The 20,036-nt window shown below is 34.7% G+C and overlaps 1 protein-coding gene across 1 annotated transcript in view; it reads right to left on the minus strand.

Moving 5' to 3' along the window:
* LOC134232130 (protein bicaudal C homolog 1-like) overlaps positions 1-20,036 on the minus strand; it is a 262,980-nt gene that overhangs the window by 41,789 nt on the left and 201,155 nt on the right. The window contains exon 17 of the mRNA XM_062714082.1: positions 5,902-6,019. Within this exon, the coding sequence (XP_062570066.1) occupies positions 5,902-6,019 (118 nt within the window). The remainder of the gene's footprint in view (positions 1-5,901; positions 6,020-20,036) is intronic.

Below are 20,036 nucleotides of genomic sequence, written 5' to 3' on the forward strand. Positions count from 1 at the left end.
CTACCTGAGAATAATTTCAAATAAGTTTCATCGATCCTGTCTCAATGATATTTGAGAAAAAGATTTTTCCTATATATTCCTATGTAAAACTTTGACCGGCCATTTTGGCCCCACCCTACCCCCGGGGGTCATGATTTGAGCAAATTTGAATCTACACTACCTGAGGCTAATTTCACATGAGTTTCATCTTTCCTAGCCCAGTGGTTCTTGAGAAGAAGATTTTTAAAAAGATTTTTCCTATATATTCCTATGTAAAACTTTGATTGACCATTTTGGCCCCACCCTACCCCCGGGGGTCATGATTTGAACAAACTTGAATCTACACTACCTGAGGATAATTTCACCTGAGTTTTATCTTTCCTGGCAGAGTGGTTCTTGAGAAGAAGATTTTTAAAAGATTTTTCCTATATATTCCTATGTAAAACTTTGTTCATCCATTTTGGCCCCACCCTACCCCAGGGGGTCATGATTTGAACAAACTTAAATCTACACTACCTGAGAATAATTTCAAATAAGTTTCATCGATCCTGTCTCAATGATATATGAGAAAAAGATTTTTCCTATATATTCCTATGTAAAACTTTGATCGGCCATTTTGGCCCCACCCTACCCCCGGGGGTCATGATTTGAGCAAATTTGAATCTACACTACTTGAGGCTAATTTCACATGAGTTTCATCTTTCCTAGTCCAGTGGTTCTTGAGAAGAAGATTTTTTTAAAGATTTTTCCTATATATTCCTATGTAAAACTTTGATTGACCATTTTGGCCCCACCCTACCCCCAGGGGTCATGATTTGAACAAACTTGAATCTACACTACCTGAGGATAATTTCACCTGAGTTTTATCTTTCCTGGCAGAGTGGTTCTTGAGAAGAAGATTTTTAAACGATTTTTCCTATATATTCCTATGTAAAACTTTGATCGGCCATTTTGGCCCCACCCTACCCCAGGGGGTCATGATTTGAACAAACTTAAATCTACACTACCTGAGAATAATTTCAAATAAGTTTCATCGATCCTGTCTCAATGATATATGAGAAAAAGATTTTTCCTATATATTCCTATGTAAAACTTTGACCGGCCATTTTGGCCCCACCCTACCCCCGGGGGTCATGATTTGAGCAAATTTGAATCTACACTACCTGAGGCTAATTTCACATGAGTTTCATCTTTCCTAGCCCAGTGGTTCTTGAGAAGAAGATTTTTTAAAAGATTTTTCCTATATATTCCTATGTAAAACTTTGATTGACCATTTTGGCCCCACCCTACCCCCGGGGGTCATGATTTGAACAAATTTGAATCTACACTACCTGAGGATAATTTCACCTGAGTTTTATCTTTCCTGGCAGAGTGGTTCTTGAGAAGAAGATTTTTAAAAGATTTTTCCTATATATTCCTATGTAAAACTTTGATCGGCCATTTTGGCCCCACCCTACCCCAGGGGGTCATGATTTGAACAAACTTAAATCTACACTACCTGAGAATAATTTCAAATAAGTTTCATCGATCCTGTCTCAATGATATATGAGAAAAAGATTTTTCCTATATATTCCTATGTAAAACTTTGATCGGCCATTTTGGCCCCACCCTACCCCCGGGGGTCATGATTTGAGCAAATTTGAATCTACACTACCTGAGGCTAATTTCACATGAGTTTCATCTTTCCTAGTCCAGTGGTTCTTGAGAAGAAGATTTTTTTAAAGATTTTTCCTATATATTCCTATGTAAAACTTTGATTGACCATTTTGGCCCCACCCTACCCCCGGGGGGTCATGATTTGAACAAACTTGAATCTACACTACCTGAGGATAATTTCACCTGAGTTTTATCTTTCCTGGCAGAGTGGTTCTTGAGAAGAAGATTTTTAAACGATTTTTCCTATATATTCCTATGTAAAACTTTGATCGGCCATTTTGGCCCCACCCTACCCCAGGGGGTCATGATTTGAACAAACTTAAATCTACACTACCTGAGAATAATTTCAAATAAGTTTCATCGATCCTGTCTCAATGATATATGAGAAAAAGATTTTTCCTATATATTCCTATGTAAAACTTTGATCGGCCATTTTGGCCCCACCCTACCCCCGGGGGTCATGATTTGAGCAAATTTGAATCTACACTACCTGAGGCTAATTTCACATGAGTTTCATCTTTCCTAGTCCAGTGGTTCTTGAGAAGAAGATTTTTTTAAAGATTTTTCCTATATATTCCTATGTAAAACTTTGATCGGCCATTTTGGCCCCACCCTACCCCCGGGGGTCATGATTTGAACAAACTTGAATCTACACTACCTGAGGATGGTTCCACCTGAGTTTCATCTTTCCTGGCAGAGTGGTTCTTGAGAAGAAGATTTGTAAAGATTTTTCCTATATACTCCTATGTTAAACTTTGATCGGCCATTTTGGCCCCGCCCTACCCCCGGGGGTCATGATTTGAACGAACTTGAATCTACACTACCCAAGGATGATTCCACATAAGTTTCATCTTTCCTGGCCCAGTGGTTCTTGAGAAGATTTTTTTTAAAAATGCCATTAATTTTTCTCAAATTTATGATTATCTCCCCTTGGAAAAGGGCGTGGCCCTTCATTTGAACAAACTTGAATCCTCTTCACCCAAGGATACTTTGTGGCAAGTTTAGTTGAAATTGGCCCAGTGGTTCTTGAGAAGAAGATGAAAATGTGAAAAGTTTACGACGATGACAACGACAACAACGACTACAACGACTACAACGACTAGAACGACAACGACAGACAACGGACAAATTTTGATCAGAAAAGCTCACTTGAGCCTTTCGCTCAGGTGAGCTAAAAAATCAGTTCTATCCTTCCTGCGGATGTGTTCATCAATATGATTAATCATGGCTTGCTGTTCTTATGGAGATTTCAAGATTGTTTTCCAATACAGTGGCATTCAATTTTCCCCTCGATATTCTGTCTCATTAATCTGGAAATTCATATTCCAGTCATCTTGACAGTCAATTTCAAATAATACAAGAGACCCATGACCCATGGGTCACATCACTAATCTGAGCATATGGGCTAGGTAAAAAAACCCAAATCAGCTCAGTATTGAAAAGTTTACTTGGGGAGGGGAGGGGAGGGGGGAAATTGAATTTCATATTACTTGAGAATGCCACTATATCAATATAGCTTATATCACACGAGTTCGCGTACCTCTGTAAAATAAAAAACATTTGTAATATCTACAATAACACATGGAGTGCAACCGTTGTCTGCGACACCATTACGTGACGTCAAGGGTGATGCATTTACCCAAAAAGAACAAACATAGGTAATCAGAGATTATAGAGCTCACCTCAACGAATGTCGTCTTTAAGTAAGGCAGAGTCACATAATTACCCAACAAAAAGTGTACATCCAAAAATGCAAAATTTATGCAATCTTAATTTGATACTTTGGAATAGACCTATATAAAAACTTCAAACTAGTTCTTCATCATGAAAACGCAATTAAAATCCAGCATCTGAAACAAGTTTGAGAGTTTTCATCCCTTGATGCATCATTTATGCAAGTTTGGTTTATATAAGCCTTATAGTTTCTTGGTAATAGACCTGCACCCATAACTTTTACGAGGTCCATTATCTGGAAAATTTATGTCGAATTAAGCATCTGAAGCAAGTCCATTAGTGTGCATCCTAAAATGTATCATCATTGCAAGTTTGCTCAACATAGAGCTCAAAGTTACTTGGATATTAAACCTGTATAAAAAACAAACCTTTTCACTAATCCAGAAAATGTAGGTCAGAATCAGCATCCGAAGACAGCCTAGCAGAATGCACCCTTAGATGTATCATCAATGCAAGTTTTGTCATTATAGGGCTCAAAGTTACTTGGAAATGAATCCTGCACCAAAAACTTTAACATGTTCACTCGTCCAGCAAATGTAGGTCAGATTCAGCATACGAAGCAAGTCTGGTAGTATTCATCCTAAGATGTATCATCCATGCAAGTTTAGTCATTATAGGGCTCATAGTACATTGGAAATGAAACCTGCATCAAAAACTTTAATATGTTCACCCAACTGGAAAATGTAGTTTAGATTCAGCATCCAAAGCAAGTATGGTAGTATGCATCCTTAGATGTTTCATCCATGCAAGTTTGGTCACTAGGTCAGATTCAGCATCAGAAGCAAACCCATCAAATAATTTGAAGTTTTGGGATGAAATTAGATTTTTAATATATTTTTGTATAAAATGCTATTAAAATATATATAAATCGTAATGTTATACAGGAAATATTAAGTACAAATTTGTGTCCATGCACCTTTAAATGTAATCAGTATCAACCATCTACGTGTATTGAAACATTATTAATAGGGATGGGTATCGCCAAAAGTTTCGTATCGCGATATATCACGATTTTCCCCACAATATCACGATAATATCATGATATTTTTAAAACCAGTTTTTACAATGATTTTATATGAAAAGTCATTATTTTTCTAGAAAATATGCTAGAAAAATAAAATTTTATTTTCTTGAAATTTTTATGTATATAAAATCAATTATGTTTGGACGGTAAGATGCCGTTCTTTTCACTTTTTACATTTTTTATACTTTCTGTATTTGTAATTTGAAAGATTGAACAAATAAATGAATTATTTCTGGATTTTATAATATGTACCAAAAGACCGGTATTTAGGCCTCCGTATCACGATACGTATCACGCAACAAAAAATCGCGATATACCGGTATACCGATAAAATCGCACATCCCTAATTATTAACCTTTTCTTAATAATTGTAGTCACAACCTCGTCTATGATTTTTTAAGGACATGCATGTCTATATACTGTTTACGCACTTACTTTATCAATACTCATGAAGAGACTGAGTTCTTCATTACAGATATTGCTCAATTGTTTTGTTATTACAACAACTTCTAAAATTTTGTGGAAGGTATTCATTTTTTATTACACCCCATGTGTCTCAAATCATTTAATCATTTCATTTCAGACAAAAATAGGTGTTTATATTGCGTGTATAACTTTAACTTAAATCGTGCAGTACCGATTTGTGCAATTTTTCTTATGTGAGTGTCAATGTAAATGAGTCTGTAATAAGTGGTGCATGGTCATTCAAAGCTTCTGTTTTTAAAGATGCTTTCACATAAAATTCCGCTTTTCTGGCCCAGTGGTTCTTGAGGAGAAGATTTTAAGACTTCTCTCATAATATATTTTAAAATAAAACTGGATTTCCTTTTTTGATCCTGCCTTACCCCCATATTGAACAATTTAGAATACACACTACCTTGGGATGCTTTCACATAAATGTCAGCTTTTCTGGCCCAGCAGTTCTTGAGAAGAATATTTATAAATTATTTTTTTCTGTATATTGCAATGCTAAAATTTGATTCAAGGGGCCTGTGCTGGTTTGAAAAAAATTGTTTCAGCTTTTCGGGTCCATTGAAAGATTTTTAAAGATTTTTCCTATATATTTCAATGTAAAAGTAATTTTCTAAAGTGGCCCCACCCTACCACCAGGGGTCATGATTTGAACAATTTGGAATCTGCCCTACTCGCGGAAGCTACCACATAAGTTTCAGCTTTTCAAGTCAGTGGTTCTTAGGAAGATTATTTTTTAATGATCCAACCCAACATTTGTCTATTCTGGAGTCCCCCCTCCTTGTGAGGGGGCTTGGCCCTTCAATTTAATATTTGAATTTATCTTCCTTTCACCCAATATTGTTTTGTATAAACTTTGGTTGAAATTGGCCCACTAGTGGTTCTTGAGAATAAGATGAATATGTAAAACGTTAACAGATGGACAGACAGACAGATAGTCAGAGATGAACAGAAGGACAATGCATGGACAGGAGACATGGATGATCAGAAAAGCTCACTTGAGCTTTCAGCCCAGGTGAGCTAAAGAGTGTACATACATTTTCTGCGTGGGCTTGGGTATTCTCCAGGTGCAAAATTCATTGGTTTGCTTCCAATCAAGCCAGGACTGGAACTATCCCAAGGATCAATATCCACTTCTTCGTTTTCATTAGGATTCTGTATATATAGATATATATTATGAGTGTTGTCAAATTGGACAATTTTTATTAACCAGGCACTTGCTTTCTTTTCCGATCGAGTAACCGCTTACTCATATGGTTTTTCTTTGGACCTAAAAAGACCTCATTTTACAGTATATACAGTACCAACCAGATCCAACCTGACACCCAAACAGTCCCAGAAAGCAGTCCCCAGGACTGCTTTGGCACCTGAGTGGCACTGTTCTGGGACCACTGTAGGACTGCTCTTGAAAGCAGACCCAGCAGTCCCAGCTGTCCCTGGGACTGCTTTGTTCACTCATGTGTAAAAAAGGTTCTGAGTGACATGATAGCTCCACCACTTGTGTATTCTGAATTTGCAGGCTCCCTGTTGTTTTGTTTACTTGCAGCAGAGAGGAGTTTAAACTATTAAAAGAGCAAGGATTTCTTACAATCTTTTAATAAGTAGAGATTATTAAAGTTAATTAATATTTTCAGGGACTGTATATTTACGCAATTGTAGTTTAGAATAAATAAAAAAAAAACTAGAACTGTCCAATAGGGACAAATACCCCCCGCTGGGTTTTTCAGAGAAGGTGCCAATTCAAAAATACTTTATGGATCTAGAGGTGTTCGCAATTTACTTACAAAAATTTGCAGTGAAATATAATTGCTCATCATGTTTCTTAATGAATGAAACAAAGGTGCAACCAAATGAAACATCAATACTAATACATTGTAATTCCATTGTAACATTATTTTTTTTATTTAATTTTGTTATTTCTGCATTAAAAAAATATATTGCAATTATGTGTTATGTCACTCTGCAAACTGATTGTTGAAAAAAAATCATATTATACAAAATCAAATTAATCTTGATAACTTTATATCAAATTCAATTGAAAATAAAGAGCTGGTCATCCAGTAATGAAGTGCTTTGACAGACAATAAATTACAATTAAGAGAATAAGAGAAGAGAGATCTTTAATTCTTGTGCCTGATTCCCAGGAGATTACACATGGTTGATAATAAGATGCCTTAACGTTCAACTTCCCACACCAAACTCATTAATTTATCTTTAACTGGATGCATGTCCAGTCATTATTCCCAAGAGATAAATAAAATTACATTATCTTCTGTGCAATGTAAAAACTGTTTTTAACACTTGATGATGTTTCTTTTTTAAAAGTTTATATGAGTAGTTTTAAGCTGTAGTATTTTTGTACAGATATTCTAGATTCTATGTCTCAAACCTTATACATGAGCCCAAAATGAACAAGTCAATTAAAATAAAAAATAAAACCTGTAAAATGCAAAAAAATGAACAAAAAGAGTTGAAAATTCCAATTGCACACCTTCATATGGTGAATAATAAGTGTACAAATTTTCAGATTAATCCTTGCAATAGTTTCTGAGAAACGGTCTGGACCAAACCACAAAATAAAAATGAAAAAACACCTGTTAAATTCAAAATAATAATCGAATCAAGATGAAAATATCAGGTGCACAACTTCATATGGTGAATAATATTTGTACAAATTTTCAGACAAATCCTTTCAATAGTTTCTGAGTAATGGTCCGGACAAAATCTCGTCTACAGACAGACAGACAGACGGACAGACGGACAGACGGACATGGTGATTCCAATATACCCCCCCTAAACTTCGTTTGCAGGGGGTATAATAAAGTTATTAAATAAGGAAGTCAGAAGATTTTTATCCCTAAAAATAAACTACAGGTTTAAGAGAAATTTTTTTAAAAAAGTTTATTCTTAAGGGGGGACCTATGTTGTTCTACGTCAAAGCAGCGTTATGTGACATCACAATAGTGACGTTTATTTTTACCTGTTGACTTTAGCAACTGTGATATAGGCTTAACATTGTTCATCAATAATGTTCACAGTTTACAAAAAGAAAATTTAGACATCATTAATAGTAGTTTTATTCCATTAATTGAGTTTGTTGATATTAGAAATATCTTCCTTTGGTTGATAATTCATAGCAATTTCAGTTGTGAAAAAATACCTCCATAATATGCTGATATATGTGCAAAAAGATAAGATAAAAATGAAGACAACAAAGAAAGCGGCTTAAATCAGAGAAATATGTTTAATTTTATGTTTACCATTAATTGTATTTTATGTTTACCATTAATTGTACTTTGTAATATTTGCTATTTGCTTGTTGATTAGGACATTTAGATTTAAATTGTATAAGTAATTCCTAGGTTAATTCTTTTAGGTATTGGTTGTTGACGGGGGTGGGGGGGGTGGGGGGTGGGGGAGTGGGTGATTGGAATAAAAAAAAAGGAGAAAATACTTATAAATTTACAAAAACTTCAAGTAATATTTAGGTCTTTCCACCTTTCCGTGGAAAGACCTATTGAAATTGTTCTGTTTATTATTAGGTCTTTCCACCTTTCCGTGGAAAGACCTATTGAAATTGTTCTGTTTTTTATTAGGTCTTTCCACCTTTCTGTGGAAAGACCTTTTGAAATGCTTCTGTTTTTTATTATTCTATTTCTCACCTTATGTTTTGACACCGTAAGACTTATCGAAAAACATTATAGTTCATGACACTGGATATTTAAAGTTATTCCGAAAAATGACCCCCCATGTTTTAACTTGGACCCCTTATGCGGTTATTGCCCCTTTCACCGTTAAGCTTGTTATCGCTACTCCTCCGAAACCGTAAACCGTAGAGATATAAAATCTTCACCATTGTCTTCAACTACTTTAGGAGACTTTTCAATCTATTCATTGCGAAAGTTTTCTTTGACCCCTTCAATGAGTAACTGCCCCTGAAAGTTTATAAATTTTATAAAAAACTAAAAATTTTCAAAACGAGAAGTCGTAGAGACATGAAACCAACTGCATCAGTTTTATTGACCCTTGACCTTCAAATTCATTTCAAGGTCAAAGGTCAAGGTCATTCCAAATATGAGGAATGAATTTCTTTTATTAGCTCTTATATCCCTAAACATATACAATCTATCTTCTGTCTATGATATGCACTCTTATTACTCTTGCGAAGATATAAATCTTGTCCCCTAAGATTGACCCTTTTAAAAGTTGTTGCCCCTTGTGCTAAAAACCCTTGTTATCGCTACTCCTCTGAAACCGTAAACCGTAAATGTATGAAACCTTCACCAATGGCTTTGCCTAATTATGGGGACTTTTCAATCTATTCATTGCGAAAGTATTCGGTGACCCCTTCAATGAGTTATTGCCCCTGAAACTTTTTGAATATTACAAATAATTAAAAATTTTCAAAACAACAAGTCGTAGAGACATGGGACCAACTGCATAAGATTCATTGACCTTTGACCTTAAATTCATGTAAAGGTCAAAGGTCAAGGTCATTCAAAAAATGAGAAATTTAGCTCTTTTCATATTTCTTTTGTCTTTCAACATATACTTAATGTCTATGCATCATTGATATGCACTCTTAAATCTATTTCAAAGATTTCATTTTTGTCCCCTTAGATTAACTTCTTTAAAAGTTATTGCCCCTTGTGCGAAAAACCTTGTTATCGCTACTCCTCCCAAACTATAGACCGTCGAGACGCCAAATCTTCAGTGGTGTGTTAAGGGTCTTTAGGCCTAACTTCATGTATAAATGCAAAAGGATCTGATGACCCCTAATATGAGTTATTGCCCTTTAACTTCTTTATACTTAATATAAAACCTTATAACTTGAAAATTATAAGTCGTAGAAGCATGGGGTTAATTGCATTGTGACCTTTGACCTTGAATATTTTCTCGAGGTCAAAGGTCAAGGTCATTTCATATTTCTTTTTAATTTTCATTTTTCTATCCTTTAAGACAAATTTGGTTTCTTATTCATGGAATTTGATTTTAAGGAGTCAGATAGAAATAAATCCAAAAAATAGTTAAATATAAACAAAATTGAACAATTCAAAGAAGGTGGAAAGACCTCTTATTGTTCTGTGAACAATAAGTCTCCTAGTTATTAGGTCTTTCCACCTTTCTGTGGAAAGACTCTGAAATGCTTATGTTTATTATTATTATTTCCACCTTTCTGTTATCTGATTTGCTTATGTTTTTATTTTTTATTATTTTTCCGCCGTGTGATTTTGAGTTTCAAGATTTATCGAAAAGATTTTAAGTTCACCGTAAGAATGTACTCTTCGACTAATTAGGAAAGATTGCGAAAGTATTTGCAGTTATTGACCCTTATTTTTTTTTAATTTTGCGTATATGAACTATGACCTCTTTTGACCTTTGTCATGAAATTTCCCCATTTTTGGAAAAACAGTCTTGTTATCGCTACTCCTCCAAAACCGTAAACCGTAGAGAAATGAAACCTTCACTAATGTCTTCATCTAAGTAACTAGACACTTCATTGATCAATTGGAAGAGTATTTATTGACCCCTTCAATGAGTTATTGCCCCTGGAAGTTTTTGAATTTTACAAATAATTAAAAATTTTCAAAACGAGAAGTCGTAAAGACATGGGACCAACTGCATAAGATTCATTGACCTTTGACCTTAAAATCTATTGAAAGGTCAAAGGTCAAGGTCATTCGAAAACTGAGAAATTTAGCTCTTTTTATATCTCTTTTGTCTTTTTAACATATATTTAATGTCTATGCATCATTAATATGTACTCTTAAAACTGTTTCAAAGATTTCATTCTTGTCCCCTAAGATTAACCCCTTTAAAAGTTATTGCCCCTTGTGCAAAAAACCTTGTTATCGCTACTCCTCTGAAACCGTAGACCGTTTCGACATCAAACCTTCACTAATGTCTTAAGAATCTTTAGGCTAAACTTCACTGTATAAGAGTGAAAGGATCTGATGACCCCTTATATGAGTTATTGCCCTTTAACGTCAGTGTACTTATTATTAAACCTTATAAATTGAAAAGTATAAGTCGTAGAGGCATGGGGTCAATTGCATTTTGACCCTCGACCTTTGACCTTGAATATTTTATCAAGGTCAAAGGTCAAGGTCATTCATTTTTTCTTCATTTTTTCTATGGTTTAAGAGAGTTTTGGTTTCTTTTTCATGGAATTTAATTTTTAGGAGTTATATATAAATCAAATTTGAAATTCAAAGAAGGTGGAAAGACCTCTTATTGTTCTGTGAACAATAAGTCTCCTAGTTATTATTATTTTTCCGCCGAATGGTTTTTTGTTTCTGAAGTTATCTAAAAGATTTATAGTTTATATGAATGTACTTCTTAAATGATTTTTTAGTTAAACCCTGCGTAAATGAACTTCGAGCCCTTTTGAAGTTATTGCCCCTTTGCAAGAAATGCTTGTTATCGCTACTCATCAGAAACCGTAAACCGCAGAGGTATGAAACCTTCACCAATGTCTTCAACTAATTATGGGGAATCTTCAATCTATTCATTGCGAAAGCATTCGGTGACCCCTTCAATGAGTTACTGCCCCTGAAACTTTTTGATTTTTACAAATAATTAAAAATTTTCAAAATAAGAAGTCGTAGAGACATGGGACCAACTGCATAAGATTCATTGACCTTTGACCTTAAAATTCATATTCAGGTCAAAGGTCAAGGTCATTCCAAAAATGAGAAAATTAGCTTTTCTGTATCTCTTTTGTCTTTCAACATATACTTAATGTCAATGCATCATTAATATGTACTCTTAAAACTGTTTCAAAGATTTCATTCTTGTCCCCTAAGATTAAACCTTTTAAAAGTTATTGCCCCTTGTGCGAAAAACCTTGTTATCGTTACTCCTCCGATACTGTAGATCCTAGAGACACTAAACCTTCACTAATATCTTAAGGGTCTTTAGACATAACTTCACTGTATAAGTGCAAAAGAATCTGATGACCCCTTATATGAGTTATTGCCCTTTTACTTCTTTATACTTACTATGAAACCTTATATCTTGAAAACTATAAATGTTAGAAGCATGATGTCAATTGCCTTGTGACCCTTGACCTTTGACCTTGAATATTTTGTCAAGGTCAAAGGTCAAGGTCATTCCAAAAATTAGAAATTAAGCTCTTTTTATATCTCTTTTGTCTTTTAACACATGCAAACAGTCTCTGCATCATTAATATGTACTCTTAAAACTATTTCAAAGATTTCATTTTTGTTCCCCAAGACTGACCCTATAAAAAGTTATTGTCCCTTATGCGAAAAACATTGTTATCGCTACAACTTCAAAACTGTAGACTGTAGAAGCATGAACTCTTCACTAATGTCTTAAGGTTCTTTAGGCACACCTTCATTGTATAAGTACTTAAGGATTTAATGACCCTTTTTATGAGTTATTGCCCTTTAACTTCTTTGCACTTAATATTTAAACTTATAACCATAGAACTAAAAGTCGTAGAGGCATGGGGTCAATTGCAATGTGACCCTTGATCTTTGACCTTGAAGATCTGATCTAGGTCAAAGGTCAAGGTCATTTCAATTTTTTTTGTTTAGATTTTCATTTTCTTTTTTTTAATATTTCCCTTAAAATTAAATTGGAGAGTAAAATATAAAACTATAAGAAATTTAAAAAGGTGGAAAGACCTCTTATTGTTCTGTGAACAATAAGTCTCCTAGTTATTATTTTTATTATTTTTCCGCCGAATGGTTTTTTGTTTCACAAGTTATTGAAGAGATTTATAGTTCATAAGAATGTACTCCTTAAATGATTTTTTTGTTTGACCCTGCGTATATGAACTTCGACCCCTTTCAGAGTTATCGCCCCTTTTGCAAAAATATTTGTTATTGCTACTCCTCCAAAACCGTAAATTGTAGAGGAATGAAACCTTCACCAATGTCTTCGACTAATTAAGAAAACTTTAAATCCTTCATTGCAAAAGTATTCATGACCCCTTCAATGAGTTATTGCCCCTGAAACTTTTTAAATTTTACAAATAATTAAAAATTTTCAAAACGAGAAGTCGTAGAGACATGGGACTAACTGCATAAGATTCATTGACCTTTGACCTTAAAATTCATGTAAAGGTCAAAGGTCAAGGTCATTCCAAAAATGAGAAATTTAGCTCTTTTTGTATCTCTTTTGTCTTTCAACATATACTTAATGTCTATGCATCATTACTATGTACTTTTAAAACTATTTCAAAGATTTCATTCTTGTCCCCTAACATTAACCCTTTTAAAAGTTATTGCCCCTTGTGCGAAAAACCTATTTTTCGCTACTCCTCCGAAGCTATAGACCGTAGAGTCACCAAATCTTCACAAATAACTTCAGGGTCTTTACGCCTAAATTCACTGTATAAGTGCAAAAGGATCTCATGACCCTTATATGAGTTATTGCCCTTTAACTTCTTTGTACTTACTATCAAACCTTATAACTTGAAAACAATAAGTCATAGAAGCATGGGGTCAATTGCATTATGACCCTTGACCTTTGACCTTGAATATTTTTTCAAAGGTCAAGGTCTTTCCAATTTTTTCTGTAATTTTATTTTTTCTATGCTTTAAGACAATTCTGGTTTCTTTTTCATGGAATATAATTTTTAAGGAGTCAGATATAAATAAATTTGAAACTCAAAGAAGGTGGAAAGACCTTTTATTGTTCTGTGAACAATAAGTCTCCTAGTTTATGCATAATGTTGTTCAAACAAAAATGTGCAATTATAAAATAAAGACAAGTACATGTGTATGCATCTAAATCTGCATGTCTGATATTGAAGAAAACTAGAAATGTCCAAACGGGACAAAAAACCCCCCGCTGGGTTTTTCAGAAGTAAGCCTTTCCATAAGAAAGATATGGACCGGACACAAATTAAGACATTTTTCTTCCAGTGACCTTGAAGTTCCCCAAATGACCTTGGGTCAAGGTCATGACACACCCTTGGGTCATGGGCAATCTTTGTGTGAAATGAGAACCAACCAAGTTTATCCATAAGAAAGATATGAACCGGACACAAATTATGACATTTTTTTCCAGTGACCTTGAAGTTCCCTGAATGACCTTGGGTCAAAGTCATGACACACCCTTAGGTCATGGGCAATCTTTGTGTGGAGTAGTAGATATTAATGTCCCTCCATAAGAAAGATATGGACCGGACACGATTGCACAGACAGACGGACAAGGTGTTTCCTATATACCCCCCCCCCCCCCCCCAAATTTCGTTTTCGGGGGTATAACAATCTTTGTGTAAAATGAGAATCTACCAAGTTTATCCATACGAAAGATATGGACCAGACACAAATTATGACATTTTTCTTCCAGTGACCTTGAACTTCCCCAAATGACCTTGGGTCAAGGTCACAACACATCCTTGGGTCATGAGCAATCTTTGTGTGAAATGAGAACCTACCAAGTTTATCCATAAGAAAGATATGAACCGGACACGAATTATAAAATTTTTCTTCCAGTGACCTTGAAGTTCCCTAAATGACCTTAGGTCAAGGTCATGACACACCCTTAGGTCATGGGCAATCTTTGCGTGGAGTAGTAGATGTTCCTCCATAAGAAAGATATGGACCAGACACGATTGCACAGACAGACGGATAGACGGACAGACAGACAGACGGACAAGGTGATTCCTATATACCCCCCAAAACTTCGTTTGCGGGGGGTATAAAAAAAAAACATGCTGTGTCGCATCTTGATATATTGCCGATAGTAAGTACAGCAAAACTCGGTTAGTATAAACATGGATATAGTGAATTCACGGTTATAGTGAAGTTATTTTCGATCCCAAGCTATATATATTTGACTTGTTCCTTAAACGGATATAACGAATTATGGATACAGTGAAGTAAATTCATAGGTCTCCTTGACTTCGTTATAACCGAGTTTTACTGTAAAATGTATTTTTGAATACATTCATTGTTCATGGCATCATTTTTAATAAAACATTCACAATTTATACTGTATAATTATTTTTATAAGTAAACTTTGCATTGTTTAAAACAGAGAGATCGTTTTCAGCGAACTTTAACAACAACTGCTTTTGTGGCGAAGCTGTGACTAAATCATTTTTAATAAAAATGATTTAGTAACAGCTTCGCCACGAAAGTGGAGAACAGAGAACAAAATTATAAAAACAGTTCATGTTAAAATTATTGTTTATTTAATTCTTATTTAATTATTTATATGCACGACCTTGTCGGGCTTTACATGCTTTACAATGGTGATAGCGTCAACCAATTAGCTGCTTCACTGACTACATGCACATATGGCAATATATCAAGATAATTGACACTTTGAAATGGACGTTTATTGTGAAAACAGGGTGATGGATGGCGGTATGCGAATTCCGCGTTATAAAGAGAATTTTATATAGCAAGAAAAATGTTCTTGGAAAATCATGGTGGTATTGCGAGAATGGCGATGAATCAAATGGCGATAATTCGAGAACTGACTGTACATATCGGTACAAAAAAAAACGTTCGTATGGATTTACTCCAATTATTGATACTTTATTTACCTTTCAACGGTCCAATAAAGCTATCACCTAAAATAAACTAATAAGATAAAAGGGACTTTCATCTCCGTCTATACTTAATAAATAAAATTTTAACATTAGGTGATGTTAATATATACACTAGACAAAATTACTGTCTATATACAAAATGTATATAATATGCCGTTACAATGTATTTCCAAAACAGTGGGACTGACAAATGTCTTGGTATCATGAAAAGACCCTTGAATGACCTTGTCTGAAAACCAATTTCCAGCTGTGCACTGCACACCATTTTTGCCCAGATATGAAATTTTGTATCACTAAAGGTGGTTTGTGAGGTTGCCACAGGAGTAGTCCCCCATTAATAAATCAAACGAGATGTGTTTGTGAAACACTGATGCCCCCATATGGCAACATAATGAAGGTTACTGGTAAGCTTTCTCAAATGCATTTCTCAAATATGTTGGTACCTAAAGTAAGGCCTTTTCACAAGAAATACAAATGTGAACTAGTGCTAATTGTAACGGGAACCATTACAGATGTTCCCCAAACGCTCCCCATATCCCTTTTGGTGCCATATTCCATGTACCGTAAGCTTCATTAAATAAGACAAACCCTATGCATTTGAAACTTTAACAACGTTTACCCAGAAGTGTACCAAGTTCATTCAAATTTTAGCATTGCACGCATTCACATGTGAATGCATGTGCGTAATGACCATATCATCTTGTCTACACAATCTATATATTTTAATATACTAAATATTAAAGTATTTAATCTAAAACTATTAAAAAATACGCTCATTCAAGAGTATCTTTGATTTTACTCATTTCGCGTGCATGCACGTGCATACACGAGCATGGTGACCATACCTTCTTGTAGAAGTCCATTACATCTACTTATGTTCTACATCCCACCCCGTTTGGTTGAAAACCAAGGGAGTTATAGCTGTTTAAAGTTTCAGCCAATCAGATTACAGCGCACGTACACGCAGGAGTATGCATGTGCATGGTGACGATACCTCCTTGTAGAAGTCCATTATATCTATCTATGTTTCAAATCCCATCTTGTTTGGTTGGAAAGCAAGGGAGTTATACCTATTTAAAGTTTAAGCCAATCAGATTGCAGTGAATGTGCATACACGTGTTTTCATGACAATTGCTATATGTCATGTTGTAGGATATCCTACTGCATGACTATGTTTAAAATTTCATCAAAAAACAATAAAGATATTGAGACTTTAGTTTCAGCCAATCAGAGCGAAGCGCACGTGCATGCGCGTGAGATCTTGCTATTTTGACCATGTCATATTGTCTATAATTCTAATATATCCTTATATTATAAATTTCCAAACATTTCATCAAAAAATAGAAAAGATTCGGCTTTATCCTGCAACTACCCCTTGCATTGACCTAATAAAGGTAACCTAATAAACCAAAGCTTTATTCGGTCACTGCCCTAATAAAGCCTCGTGCATGTATTCCGACGTTCTAAAAGCATTGTGACGTCACGTATACTGCAATGTTTACGCCATGGCGTCATAGTTTCAACTGCAGTGATGTGCCTAAATCTGTCGGAAATAGCTTGTTTTATACATGATAACTGTCTTGAAATATAAGCGATATTTGGGCTCGGGTCGAAAACGTAAGAGGGCTTGGCAAGCCTCGCCCTCTATCACGTTTTCTTACCCTCGCTCAAATATCGCTTATATTTCAAGACAGTAACCATGTATTTTATATATATCCGTTACATTGGTCATTTTGCTAGATGCACCTTTCTTCATCATAAATATATGTACTAAGATCATTCGCATAATACCTAGGAGCAATGGAAAAGATTTTCAAAGAATTCATGCATTTTCACTATACATATAATCATTAGAGCCCCACCCTAACACCAGAACCCCTGACCAAGGGGCCATGAAATTCATATATTTTGGAAGAGGCATCCTTCTTCATCATAACTTTGTACATGTACATGCTTCACTGGTTTAATACCAAGGAGCAGAGAAGAAGATTTTTGAAGAAACAATGCATTTTCACAATATAATCAATAAAGCCTTGCCCTAACATCACAAGCCCCAACCCAATGGCCACAAAATTCACAATTTTGGAAGAAACACACTTGCTCATCATAACTATCTACTTAGTTTGTATAATACCCAGAGGCAAAGAAGATTTTTAAAGAATTCATGCATTTTCACGATATACTCAAAAGAGTTCCCTCCTTACACCAAAACCCCTGACCAGGGGCCATGACATTCACAAATTTGGAAGAGGCATCTTTCCTCATCAAAACTATATAAATACTGTATACAGGGAAATTTTCGCCCCCGTTTTATTTTCGCCCCTTTCGCCCTACTATCAATTGGGCGAATTTAAAACGGCGTATTCAAAGTATACATTATAATTTCTTAAACAAAACTATGACTGGGCGAATTTAAAAGAGGGCAAAAATGTTTGCAAGTGTGAAAGGCCAAAAATAAGACGGGGCGGAAATAACCCTGTATATAGTAGTTTATTGGTTTAATACCCAGGAGCAGAGAAGAAGATTTTTGAAGAATTAATGCATTTTCACTATATAATCAATAGAACCCAACCCTAACACCAGAACCCCTGACCCTGGGGTCATAAAATTAAAAATTTTGGAGGATGCACTCCTGTTAATCATAACTATATACTTAGTTTGCTTGTTTAATACCTAGGAGCAGAGAAGAAGATTTTTGAAGAATTTATGTTTTTTTTATTATACAATCAATAGAGCCCCACCCTAACACCAGAACCCCTGACCCTGGGGCCATGAAATTCACAATTATTGAAGAGGCACTCTTGGTCATCATAACTATGTTCTTAGTTAGTTTATTTAATACCCAGGAGCAGAGAAGATTTTCAATAAATAATGCACTTTTACTATATGATCTATATTGACTCGCCCTAACACCAGAACCCCTGATCCAGGGGTCCTAAAATTAACAATTTTTGAAGAAGCACTCTTGGTTATCATAACTATGTTCTTAGTTAGTTAATTTGACACCTTATACCATATTTAATTATTGTGAGAATACCTTTCATTGGATATCAACAACTTTGAACTTATGACCTTGACATTTGACCTACTTTTTACAAACTTTAACCATAGCCATAACTTTTGAACAGTAAAAACTAGAGCTTTCATACTTCACATATGTAATCCTTGTGGAAAAACTTTCATTGGCACCAACTTTGACTCTTTGATCTTGACTTTGGAGTATGACCTACTTTTTACAAACATTAACCTTGGCCATAACTTTTTGGACCAGTGCTTTCATACTTCCCAAATGTAATCTTTGAGGCAATGCCTTTCTTTAGAAACAAACATCCTTGACCCTTTAACCTTGACCTTGAGGTTTGTCTTACCTTTAAAAACGTTAAGTTTGGTCATAACCTTTGAACAGTTGGTGCTAGGGTTTTATATTTCACATTTGTATTTCTTGTGAAAAGGCCTTACTTTAGGTACCAACATATTTGAGAAATGCATTTGAGAAAGCTTACCGGTAACCTTCACTATGTTGCCATATGGGGGCATCAGTGTTTCACAAACACATCTCGTTTGATTTATTAATGGGGGACTACTCCTGTGGCAACCTCACAAACCACCTTTAGTGATACAAAATTTCATATCTGGGCAAAAATGGTGTGCAGTGCACAGCTGGAAATTGGTTTTCAGACAAGGTCATTCAAGGGTCTTTTCATGATACCAAGACATTTGTCAGTCCCACTGTTTTGGAAATAATGGCATATTATATACATTTTGTATATAGACAGTGGTTTTGTCTAGTGTATATATTAACATCACCTAATGTTAAAATTTTATTTATTAAGTATAGACGGAGATGAAAGTCCCTTTTATCTTATTAGTTTATTTTAGGTGATAGCTTTATTGGACCGTTGAAAGGTAAATAAAGTATCAATAATTGGAGTAAATCCATACAAACGTTTTTTTTGTACCGATATGTACAGTCAATTCTCAAATTATCGCCATTTGATTCATCGCCATTCTCGCAATACTGCCATGATTTTCCAAGAACATTTTTCCTGCTATACAAAATTCTCTTTATAACGCCGAATTCGCATACCGCCATCCATCACCCTGTTTTCACAACAAACGTCCATTTCAAAGTCTCAATTATCTTGATATATTGCCACATGTGCATGTAGTCAGTGAAGCAGCTAATTGGTTGACGCTATCACCATTGTAAAGCATGTAAAGCCAGACAAGGTCATGCATTTAAATAATTAAATAAGAATTAAATAAACAATAATTTTAACATGAGCTGTTTTTATAATTTTGTTCTCTGTTTAATAAAAATGATTTAGTCACAGCTTCGCCACGAAAGCGATTGTTGTTAAAGTTCGCCGATAACGATATTATTTCGATGATCTCTGTTTTAAACAATGCAAAGTTTATCTAAAAAAATAATTATACAGTATAAATTGTGAATGTTTTATTAAATATGATGCCATAAACAATGAATGTATTCAAAAATACATTTTACGTACTATCGGCAATATATCACAATGATTGACACAGATGTTTTTTTTCTTCACTATCAGACATGCAGATTTAGACACATACACATGTACTTGTCTTTATTTCATAATTGCACATTTTGTTTGAATGAAA

Source organism: Saccostrea cucullata, unplaced genomic scaffold (genome assembly GCF_032062105.1).
Source record: "Saccostrea cucullata isolate Sc308-1 unplaced genomic scaffold, CSIRO_AGI_Scuc_v1 ctg492, whole genome shotgun sequence".
In the NCBI taxonomy this organism is placed as follows: Eukaryota; Metazoa; Mollusca; class Bivalvia; order Ostreida; family Ostreidae; genus Saccostrea; species Saccostrea cuccullata.